This window comes from Xenopus tropicalis, chromosome 7, assembly GCF_000004195.4.
Source record: "Xenopus tropicalis strain Nigerian chromosome 7, UCB_Xtro_10.0, whole genome shotgun sequence".
NCBI classification, from domain to species: Eukaryota; Metazoa; Chordata; class Amphibia; order Anura; family Pipidae; genus Xenopus; species Xenopus tropicalis.
Genome location: NC_030683.2, coordinates 45,673,974 through 45,686,886, shown reverse-complemented (window position 1 = coordinate 45,686,886; position 12,913 = coordinate 45,673,974). Strand labels below are relative to the sequence as shown.

General features: G+C 34.4%; 1 protein-coding gene across 33 annotated transcripts in view; it reads right to left on the bottom strand.

The window, feature by feature from the left end:
- The window catches only part of col13a1 (collagen, type XIII, alpha 1), a 201,571-nt gene that overhangs the window by 107,938 nt on the left and 80,720 nt on the right, over nt 1-12,913 (bottom strand). For 24 of the 33 annotated variants that reach the window (XM_031905313.1, XM_031905314.1, XM_031905320.1 and 21 more), the window contains 2 exons: nt 9,802-9,828; nt 3,892-3,927 (listed from right to left, as the gene is read on the bottom strand). In XM_031905313.1, the coding sequence (XP_031761173.1) occupies nt 3,892-3,927; nt 9,802-9,828 (63 nt within the window). The remainder of the gene's footprint in view (nt 1-3,891; nt 3,928-9,801; nt 9,829-12,913) is intronic. The other 9 variants (XM_031905316.1, XM_031905327.1, XM_031905322.1 and 6 more) reach the window with 1 other exon arrangement.

Sequence of the window (12,913 nt, the reverse complement as noted above, 5' to 3'; positions counted from 1 at the left end):
GCCAAAATAGTTAATGTATTAATTATGCTGTATTTTCATAGAGATGATGGATGGAAGCTGTTTTCTTGGTACTCATATTTTGCTATTTAATTGGAAAGAATAAATGCTAAACACCCATAAACTGAGTACATTGTAACTAATTATGCTAAAAGTGCAGCAAGAGGATGAATACGAATGTACATATGATACACTGAAAGCAGAATAACCATTATATTACCATTATAATACTGCAATGGACAGCATGTGTGTAATATACAGTATATGCCACAAGGAATTAGTTCTGTGTGTGGGTGTGTTGATATACAATAATAACAGAAACTTTGTCGCTTTTTAAGCATAAGCTTTTTTAGCTTTATCTTGCACATTACATATATTATTAGAAACATACTTAAATGGGAGCAATGAGTTTTTTAGAAAATATTTAACATTTAGAGGTATGGCACGGTCATATCTAACTTACAGGGAATTTAACTTTATTTATAGATTCCTGTGTATTTGAGCAATACTACTCTTCTTTCATTTAGGTATTGATTGTCTACAATCATGTTTATTCATGCACTGCAGTAACCTAGGTTAGTGAGCAGACTGCTTGCACATGCATCTGACACACCAGGCATGCCTTCTATTTTACAAAGCACATTCACACTACAGCTATATCAGCAAATTATGTTACAGTTTTACAAACTTGACTGACTTGCCTTATGCAGTGTTTGGCTATGTAATTAGGACAAGTGCTGTTGACACTGTTGAAGCATATGTATAGTGTTGGACACCTAGAGGTCCAGGCCACACATGCACCCTGCTTGTTCTGTTTAATACAGGTATGGGACTTGTTATCCAGAATGCTGGGGACCTGGGGTTCTCTGTATAAGGGATCTTTCCATAGTTTTGATCACAATACCTTAAGTGTACTAAAAAATAATTTAAACTAAAACTTAAAACCAACAGGATTGCTTTGTCTCCAATAGGGATTAATTATATCTTAGTTGGGATAAACTATAAGGTATTTTATTATTACAGAAAAAAGTAAATAATTTTTAATCATTTTAATTATTTGTCTATAATGATTTCTATGAAAGATGGCCTTTCCATAATGCAGAGCTTTCTAGATAACAGGTTTCCTCATAATGGATCCCATACCTGTAGTTGGGAATTCTCCAGCCTAAAATGCCACCCTATAATTAAAGCTTACATTACATTTGGTGGTGGATATATAATGCTGTGTAAAAAAAAGGTGAAAAAATTTGCCGCTAGGCTTCGGCATGTAAAAAATGGCATAAAATTGGTCTCTTTTTTTTTTAAATGCGTTTTTTCTTCAGTTGGAACTTAAGTAAAATAACAGAGTGTATATCTGGTGTTTGGGTGGTGAACTTCTCCATTTATTTTACACAGCTTTTTACACTGTTTTTTTGCCGAATTTCATTTTACACAGCATAATAAATATGCCCCTAAGTATATATAAAAAAACTCCTATGCCCTGATATGATAATTTCAGACAACAGTTTCACGGGAATGAATCACTTTTCGTGGACAGCAAATTATCATTAAAGGTACATTTTGTTTTTACTGTTCTGATAACCCTACACATTATAATTGCTCGTCTTTTAAAAAACAACTAGCCTGAAGCCTAAATGGAATAATTAGTTGATTCGGATATAATCACAGCTGCTTTGGAAGGATAAAATAATCATTCTGTGTGTGTGTGTGTTCGTTGTGGCCTCACTTTGGTCTGTAGGTGTGTGGCTAAAGAAGGGAGTAAAGGGAAATGTTACAAACTCTTTATACAGAAATGAATGGATCTGTATATAAATATATAACTAGCTTTACAGTCAATGAGTTCATTTGTTTAAGCTAAGCAATAACATTATCAGTGGATGATGAGGTCATTTTGTACTACTGATCTACATTAAAGGCAATGTTTTTGAGCACTTCATGGGCTGGAATATTTTCAAATGATGAAATCACACTAAGACCCTGGGCATAAAGAGGGCTTTAAAAATTCTGTTGAGGGCAATGTAAGAGCCAGTCTACTGCACATTTACCCCTTTACTTTGTTAGTCAGACTGCCTGGGGACACTACCATTAATATGCACAGCAACTGAGAATACAGTTAAAAATCAAGTTATATTCACAGTTTATATATATATATATATATATATATATAGAGAGAGAGAGAGAGAGAGAGAGAGAAAGTACCCCACATGATGGGACTTAATATACAGAAAACATTTTTACTACAAAAAATCAAATATATATATATCTTGTAGATTGTAAGCTCTTCACCTCTTGTATCGGTTATTGATTGCTTTATATGTTACTCTGTATGTCCAATGTATGAAACCCACTTATTGTACAGCGCTGCGGAATATGTTGGCGTTTTATAAATAAATGTTAATAATAATATATAGCAATAAATATTCTCTGACCGGCATACCCTTTAAAATCCTCATAAGTATTTTAGACATATTGTTTTAAAAGAATCTGACATTTTGGTCCTCACTAGGACCTTTCTCAAGGAAGAGAAAAGGTCCTGAGAAAGGTCCTACGGAGGACCGAAACATTGGATTCTTTTAAAACAATATGTCTAAAATATACTTATGATGATTTTAAAGGGTGTGCCGGTCACAGAATATTTATTGCTGAATACTTGAAATTTGGCTGTGCACCCAGCAAAGTTACAAGCTTTGGAGTCTTGACACTATAAAGACAAGCTTTGGAGTCTTGACACTATAAAGACTGATTATATAAATATATATATACTGGAACAAGGACAGCACTCCTAGGATTTAAAGAATTGTGAGCAAAATGTAAATGCAAAAATAGAAAGGTTTATTACCTTTATATTTTTGCATTTACATTTTGCTCACAATTCTTTAAATCCTAGGAGTGCTGTCCTTGTTCCAGTGCATTTTTTGTACTAGCACCCAGGTTTTGTTGCTGCAAATGGTGTGCACCCTATGGACTATTTTATATATATATATATATATATATATATATATATATATATATATATATATATATATATATATATATATATATATATATATATATATATATATATATATATATATATATGAAAAATGTAATAACTTTGTAAATAGGTTATCCTGCAATCATTATGGTTTTTTCTTAAGCATTCATTAAAAGATAATGCCATAATTTGTGTGTATAAAAGAAATATGTTTTGCTAAAATGCTGCTTGTCTTACTTGAAAATGATCTACAAACAACAATAGCAGAAGAACTATTTCTGACTGCTAGTGCTGTTCTATTGAGACTGCTAAAGCCAAGAAAGGTAAATTGCAGCTTTCACTCATATGACACTAATGGACATTAAATCCTACTTATACGCCTACCTTTGAAAAACTAAAACGTTCTAGCAAAGCAATAAATGTATATTTTGCAGATTCTGTTTATTTCTTTTTAGCAGGATTGGAAGATATAATGTATTTATCAACAGAAATTCTGTTAAACAAAACACCAAGATAAAAATCAACTTTTATTCCATTTCACAAGAAAGGAAACAATTTAGCAAGGATCTCAATTACTTAGTTATGTCTATCAGCATTAGACCAGTAAATTACCTTAATGCATTTCAGCATATTCTTCTGGTCACAGACAATAATTATATATCAAATATTATCTGCCCTTGTTTAACATAAAACATAAGCACATGGTTTTCCATAACCATTCATATGGCAACATGGATGTGTCCTTTGATGCTACTCTAAAGTTTATGTTTTGTTGTGCACAGTTTAGCAATGCAGAATTATTCTATAAAGGGTTCTGTAAAGCCTCTAGGTAAAAAGACATGCAGGGCAAAACATCCATGCTGGCAGCCTCAGATCAGAACTCAAGTCTCACGCAACTTCAAGCAAAGGTTTACACTCACCATTCGTCCTGGTATCCCAAGGCCACCTTTGTCTCCCTGATAACCAATGGAAACCAAATAATGAATTTTAAGCTAATGATAGCAACATATTACAAGCTAACAATATGAACTTTAATATTGCAGCAATAATAGGTTACTAAAATAACAAAGCATTGCAATCATCCTTTTTATAAAAGATTTCAGGCTTATGCTGAAGCCTGGCTTTTACCTTAATTTAATAACCTAAATTAACCAACCAGATATTTGATTATATTATTCTAGCTGCACTGGACCAGTTAAAATGAACTGCTAGTTTGTTAATATGGTCACAGAACTGGAACAAGCTATGCAGTGTTTCTGTATGACCGCTTATACTTTTCTATTGAATTATTAGATCATGCAGGCATTTCTGTGGAGAAGACAACCACCTAGTGTTATATTCACCTTCATCTAATACCTGTAATATTCCTGCAAACACTAATATCCAGAGCACTGAAAAGCACTGTAGCACTAAGGATTCTTGATTCCTTTCACATGGGTTAATCAGCTGCTCATGAGACCTTAGTATGTTTTCAGTAGGGAAGTTGGTCTGTCGGCATCACTTGTGGCATGACTAACAGGAATGGTTCATTCTTTGGAAAGTAATGTTCAACACATTGGTGCTATATATTTTGAAAGGTACTACTTGGTTCCATTAGCACAGCTAGGGGTACCAAGTAGTAAATACTCCATTACATAAAATCACATTAGTTGTCTCCTCTGCCTATTATAAAAATAGATAGAAAATGTGACCAGTTGGATGGCACAATAAAAAGAAATTATCGTTGAAACTTTACTGTTTGGGGTTTGAGTATGATGGATAATCAGCTTCATTCTGAGACTTTTCCTGCCACACAATCTATAAAAAAACTTTTCTCACACAGAGATGAAATGGAGTAAGAAACAAGACAAATTGCCTTTTCACGGTGACTGAAATACCAAGAGGCACAGCATTTTTGTGGGCCGTGTTTTTTATCATATAGAATGTATTTGATGGAAATAATCTGAAGAACACTTCACAGCTAAATATCAAATAAAAGTATCTTGATTTTTGGCTGAACTTTTAGTAATTCAACAGACTCATTCAGGAAAATAAAAACTTGGACTATTTTTTGAAAAATAAAGCCTCAAACACCTGCACTCTTAGCTAGCCATACATGTACTGCTAAATGTACAAAATGAAAACAATGGGAGGACACTCCTTGGAGTCCTTGACAGGTATCATTTACCATGGATACCAGTTGGTTGATCGATCAGGCACAACAGAAAATTTTATCTTGCAATGCATATCAACCATTGTATGATGTATTGGCAGATAAGGAAATTAATGTGCGTGACAACTCCTCTTCATTTTCCGCTGTTCTCACTGAATAGAACAATGACAAGGTGACATTGTCTTGTAAGGCCATTTGGTATTTGTTGATTTGGCCCACAGGCTGATCAGTCAGGTATCAAAGAGTATCAGCTGGTGTTCAGCAATTTTAGGGACACTCAAAAGGTACATTGTGGTTTAATTTAGTTTCCCCAAGGGAGGTCATATGCTGTGATCGAAATTTTTGATGAGCGTATTTTGGATTAAAGTATTTTGTTTGGACCTGTTAAGCACAGTGTTGTGTTCTACTCCTTTGAGTATTGCACTTAGAGCTACTAAAAAAATATTTTTGTAAATAAAATGTACTTTTTTTTTTACAGTTAAAGGTATTGCTCCTCTTTGTTCCCGTGAACAGGTAAATACCTTGTTACATTATTTACTCATTTATGTTACTTTCTCTTGTTTTGGATCTATTTTCATTAGCTCATTCAACACTTTATTTTAACTTGGTGGTTATCTTTCATTTTGATGTTTTTTATTTTTCTGGTGTTTGTATTTTTAAGTTGGTGGACACTGGGTGGAGTTGGTGACATCATGATGATGTAATTTGGCACCAAACATAGCACTGGGCTATTTAGAGGGGGTTTTGTACTCTGTGAGGCATCTTGATAAAGGTCTGAGTATGTGACCAAAATGCATAAAATCCTGTATTGCCATGAATATTTGGTCAATAGGCATTAGCTGCTCAAATGTAGCTAGTAGCTGGCTTTCTCAACACAACAAACACAGGTGTGTGGTTTGGTGAATCTATTGAAAAAAGATCTTTCTTTAAACAGTTTTTTAACCAGTGGGGGCACAAAATCATGTTACCTTAATCCCAATATCACAGCACAGTGGCAGTTTTTGGTGATATATCACAAATGTACATATAAATTGCTAATTGGGGAATAACATTAACCTTTGTTAAAGCAACAACAGCATGAATTTGAGGGTTTCAGAAACAGTTGGGATATTTGTGAATCAGTCATTATTCCCAATCCAGAATGGACTGTGTTTGGTCCTGCATGGTGCAATGAGCCCTTAAACTGTCCCCTATCTGCATTTAATAGGCAAGTACTTATTTTTGACCAAACTTCTGACACTGACACTCATTCATATACCCTACATAAATTGCTTTGTGCCAAATACACTATATGCAAATTGTTAATGTGCATAGACTGTACAAAACAAAAGATGAGATTCACAGACATTAAAGCTGCAGTTCAGCTCCATAGCTGGAACAATGCAAATAAGCTGAGCATGAAATCCCTTAAAAAAAGGATGTGATGCAGTTAGGTGTAGTATCTGCAGTAAGGTGGCAGATCAACAATTGTCAAGAACTGAGTGGGTGTACAGATGAATGGTGAACTGGGCAAGTCTAGATTTCACCCCAGGGCCCACAGATCCTACATTGAATAACTTTATCAAATGCAATTTATCCTTTTTATAAACCCTTAACCCTAAATACTTAAAAGCATTACTTAGTGACGTCAGCAGTTCTAAGTTATGCTTAGTGATGTAAACACTGATTCCTTGAAACTTGTGTAGTAGAACATATAAAATTAGAAGTAATTTTCAATTTACAGGACTGATGAAAAGCACTTGATCATGGGACTTTTCAATGACAAATACATGAAGGGCAGTTTAAATACTATAATTTATACGACTTGCAAGAAGTTTTAAAAAGTGAATTTCCTGTAATATTCCCTTTAATGACAGACCATCCACCACAATTACGGTAAATACCCTTTTTTTTTTTTAACATGATTGTTTCCCGGACATGCAATCTACGGGTTTTTAGCTTAGACCATTTCCCATGTGAACTATGTTGACAGGATGTCACCGTGGCTACAAATTGCTGTATTTAAAGTTGAGCATTTCCTTTTGCCATAAAATCTTTCAAAATCCTTCATGTTTAAAAGGTAGCATTACAAGCCTGTAAATGTCAGACCATAGCCCTTCAGTTGTTAGATGAATGGAAACTTGAGGTTCTTTAAGGATAGGGTGTAATGAAGAAACACAGATTTAGACAGTTTAAAATATCTTTACTTCTCATATTCCCCATGATGCATTGTAGTTGTCTTGAACTTTATAAACAATAAATGGGATAAATGATAACTAACAAGAAAATTACCGGCCAGTAAAGTGAATAATTGCTGTACTCTACTGTAAGGTACATCTGGTAAGTGTTACTTATTAATTTATGAAATTCTTATAACTTGTTATGTGCCTAATTCAAATAAATAAATTCCTACTTTTTGATTAAGCTTCCTCTCTTTTGACATACACTCACAAATATACAAATAATTACAACCACACATTTTGGCGGTCTATTGAAGCAATGAGGGTGCTGACAAGTAAAGACTGCAGAAGGTGCAGCTCGAACAGAGAAAAGATGTAATGATATTTCCCACTTCAAATGGACAAAGATACTATGAAAATGTAATTCTGTGTAGAACTGCAGAACCAGATTGCAAAATAGATCTGATCTACCTTCTAATTTGTATAAATTTGGTAATGATTGTCTTTAGTTTCCTACTGTTTTCTTATATATTCCAATATAATTGCATCTTGCAGCACTAAAACAACAGAATGAATGTGTCAACCCTCTACAAATCTGTTGACTGCCTCAAAAAGACTACAATCCCTGTGGAAGATGCTCTCCCATAAAACATGTACAGAATACATAGATTAGGCTTTTGGTCAGTGTAGGGTACAATTTAGTGTAGATGTTTCTTGATTGCCACCAACCCAATTTTGCAAGAAAGAAACCAAACCAATGTGTATTAAAATCTACATTCATCTACACACTGGTAGAAATGCTTTGAAGAGACAATGCTTTATCTGGACAAATTTATGAGATTTCAGTGTATTGTGGTACTGTATTTTACAAATGACCCTAAACACAGTGAAGCAGAAAAAGCAGACATGTATGGATTGAGAAAACCCCAAAGTTTCAGAACCCAGTCCTTTGTCAAGGGGATTCACATGATTTTTCTGCTTCACTGTGTTTAGGCCAATTGGTGGCATGTATATTATGCATTGTAATTGTGAAAATGATTTTGTTAACATCTACTATATAAAGAGCATTATATGTTACACATACCATTTGCTGTTCTTTTTTTTAGGTTTAAATAGGAGAAAGAGACAGAAAACCCTTTTTTGGTTAAATATTATTATACACCCTTTCTAAATAACTAGGAGTTTTTAAACTACCACTACAACATATAGTCATTTCTCTTAATGCAATAATTGATTCTTAGTGACTTCCAAATCCAGGTATGCTATATATAGTATGCCATTTCCACAGTTAAGAGGTCATAAATGGAAGAGTATTTTCAGGTTGTTGGTCAATTTCAACCATACTGTCCATTTACCCACAAAATGGACTGCATGCTAGCTAGTAATCCATATATGGCCACCATAAGAGATTGATAATGCAGTTAATCATTTTTTTATGCCTCTCTGTGTATCAGCCTCATATGCATAGTGTTGGTATATATATATATATATCCACTGAATGTACTGTGTGTACTAAATGTGAATAAGACCGAACAAATATTTTTGGCTTAACCAAATGAAACCATATATTTAAACAGAAGTACACTGAATACAAATTGCACAGTATTTACAAATCTAATTACTACGTTAGAAGTATTTTAAGAAAAAGATTATATGCAGAAAACTTTACTCAGCACACTTTTCCAGCCCAAGGGTTTGTTGAGAATCCACAATCTGTAATTAAATTATGCTGTAATCTGTTTGTCTTAATAACTACACATGTTCATCTTCAATTTGCTCAAATTTTGTTTATGATACAAGCCACATACACTGTTTTCTTTCTTTTTTGGAAGCAGTTATAATTGGCATTGATGCCTCTTTCCCAAAACTGTTGAATACATTATAGTCAGACCACTACTAAAATTGTATATTTTTCTAAATAATACTATATTCAATTAGTTATGTTATGTATCTCTTTAAGTAAACCTAAACCTTATATGTTGTGGTTTAAAAAAAAGTTCACAAGTATCAGATTCACTTTAAATTCTGTGTGGAGCCATTAGCAGTCCATAAAGTTATTTGAAGAAATAATAAAGCCCGCCTCTCATTTATCTCTCTTAAAGCAAGAGTGCAAAACTTACATGGGGCCATGTAAAAAGGTGCAATGTTTGTAATTGGTCTAGTAACCCAGAGCAACCAATTAGCAGATAGCATTTACTGGTTTGTAAACAAACATCTCATTGGTTACTAAGGGTAACTAGACTTCAGAAAATGTAGCACTATTTAGAACCCTGACAGTTCTTGCAAACATCAATGCACATATAATAAAGAATTGCATAACTGTCTCCTCAAATGAGGGACTCAATAGCCAAAAATGTATGTTCTCACTACATATAAATAGAAAAGTAGATAAATATGCATGTAATAGGGCACATTTTCACTTTAGACATGTACATTATTTTAAAGCCAAAAACATTTAGATAGAGACAATTGAAAATCAAGATTTTTAAAACTATTAAAATGACAAAAATGTTATTTACCGGAAGACCAGGCCTTCCAATTGGACCCTGAAACAACAACAAAATAAAACACATTTTAGAAAAGTACACAGATAAATTGGAAAATACATTGAAGTGGTTGTCCACCCAAAATGATTTGATATTAACAAATGGAAATACTCAAGAACACCACCAATTACGCTATCCTGTTTTAGGTTGGACAGAGGGTTGGGGGCTTACCAGGAACTTGTGGATGGATATGGAGTGTCTGAGTGTAACTGCGTGGATTGGGGAGTGTCCAAAGTTTTAAATCATGGGATGTATCTCTAAGTCATTTAAAAAATAATTCCAGTTGTATCATTGCATACATTATATTTATTTCTTTTAGCTTGCAGCCCTAGTAGTTTCATTTCAGAAAGGAAAAATTCATTGAACGCAAGGCGCAGTCCCTCCCTGACAAAAAGGCATCTTCTTCAGTGCTGAAATTAACATTAAATATAAAGTGTACAATAATGTTACATAGATTTACTTTCTCATAGTCTACTTTACACTAGCAAGCCTGTCTTTACCCAAGCTTTCTTCATGTCTGATTTTGATAATCTCGCTCACACAATGCCTACATGCTGCCAGTGTTAACTCTCTCCTCCTTCTACTTGTAACACAATCTTCCCCCATGTGTTGACCCCCAAGATGTAATGCATTCTACTCCTCTTGCCTGCAGAATGCTTTAATTATCCCACTGCAAACTATCCCCTCTAGTCAGCCTGCAAGCAGCTCTTACCCATTATTCTGCCCTCTACCTTTACTGCCATAGATAGGGGTAGGCAGAACAGTTGTGTGAATGGGGCAGAGTTTAATTTCCATGCAAATCAAAGGAAAATGTTAGCTGTAGGCATAAGTCAGTTTGAAGGCAAACTGTAGCGATGCCAACCTAGATCCAAAGTGATCCTGGTGCATCTTGGCTACACCTGCCCAATTCTGACCCTGCTCCATGACCCCTTGCCCTGCCCAACAATTGTGCTCCATGCTCCACATTTGATTAGATTTTAGTAGGAGTTAATATGTTTTTTAAGGGTGAGGGTTAAATAATGATTTATGTGGGTAAAGGGTAGAGTTGTCACCTTGCAGGTATTTTATAGTCCTGGCCACTAAATGTGATGCCTGTTGCCATTGTTATTAATATGCAAAATAGGCCCTAGAGAAGGGCCTGCAGGTGACCAGGTGAGGGGGGTTAAATCGGGGATATTCATGAAAAATACAGTTGAGTTAACATGCAACAAGAGGAGAGGCAGAGGATGGCACTGTTTGGTCAGTGAGTGAGAAAGAAAGAATAAGGAAGAGTGGGCTGGCAATCAGGTAGGAGGAAGTTCAGTTACAGTCATATTTGCTAGAATAGTGTAGTTGCATAGTGAGTAAGTGTCCTGTGAAAAAGTAAACACTATTAAAGACTTAATTAAACTTACAGTAATTGCATTTATTTTGAATTAAGTTTGCTTCAAAAATGAAAATGTAATATAAGCTTCATCTCATGGAAGTATGAAACCTTCTAAATATAATCAACAATATATTCTGTACCACAACTAAAATAACCACATTTTCTCTTCAGTATCTCCATCTTGTCAGTCTGTCTCTCTCCAGGCAGCTTTTTGTCAGAATCAATTATTTTGAATCAGTTGTCTAGGCAGAGACAGCATACACCATTGTATTTGACCTAACTGTCCATCAAACTCTGACTCCTGCGTGAAAGAGACAGGCTGTTGAGATGGGGGATAATGAAAAGTAACTTTATTATTTCAAAAATGTTATATTTAGCAACCTTCTTACTTCTATTAGATTAAACTTCTATTAATTTTTCATTTGCGCGATAGTTCTCCTTTAAACATGTCAGCTTTATTTCCGTTGTCATTGCGGTCAGGAAGGGAAGGGGCCGAAAGTCCAATTATTTTCTACTTTCTGAAATGGAACTAAAGGGGTTGGCTGCTGTGACATCCACAGTAGGAACACGTATTCAGAAAGCTTGTATCTTTAAAACTATAAACATAGTTATTGAAACCAATTGGAAACATGTATTATGTGATTTGGGAAATGTATTTAAATAAATAATTTGGTACAAGAACACTTTGTAAGGTTTCCAGCAAGTCCTTTCACACAAATTTTAAACAGCATGAAGGAACAGTTTGCTTATCAGTGACTAAACATCAAGTGCTGTCACAAGAAATTCCCACTGCTGTGCATCACGGCTACAAATATATTAAATTTAAAGTAGAAACAGAACACAGTTTCATTGCCATAAAAAAGGAGAGATCTGAAAAGCCTAGATGATGAACATGCTGCTGCTCATCTCAAGAATGAGTTCACAGAACCGTTCACCAACCCAGAACAAAAGATAATCATTAGTAATTAGAATCAAATGAATAATGAAAGAAAAAAGGCAAACATCACCAATTAGGAGCAGCAATGTAAAAGAGTCACTCACAGGCTGCATATTTGTACCAATGAAATTTCATGCTAGTTTGCATATATAAATGCATGTTAGTGCTAAGCAGGTTCAAGAGAGCATGTTGTCGATTTATTTATAAATGTATTTATCTAACTTTGCATTCCGAGTTATAATATGCTTTGTTATTTAATTGTTGTGTTGTTTTAGAGTTAGCTGTTTTTGTTCTGTCCTTCTCCATTCTAGCACTCACAAGCAGAGTAAATCGCAGGGAAGTAGGATGAGATTTTTGAGTTGTCATTGTGTTGTTGTCAAATACATCTCCTTCAGACTGGCATTGAAGCCAAATGATTTAAAAAATACAAACACATAACCACACAGATATGCTTCAATCATCCCTAAACAATACATTATTTTAATGTGAACATGTTATGTTCATGTGGATCAACTTGGTTGATTATTAGTTGGTTGATGTTACATTGGGTGAGTTTCCAGCAACTTACAAACATCAAGGTAAGCCATCAAAAATTTCACAGAAAACTGACAAATGTCAGCCAAACAGTCAGCACTCAAGAAGTTTTTGTGACACACACTTATTTTGGAAAGGTTTACACCCTTCAAATGCACATTGCACATAAGATGAATCTCTTGACCTTTAACTACATGATGCCAGCAATGATTGTAGGTGTTTGTTAGTGTAATAAGGACTAGAAGATT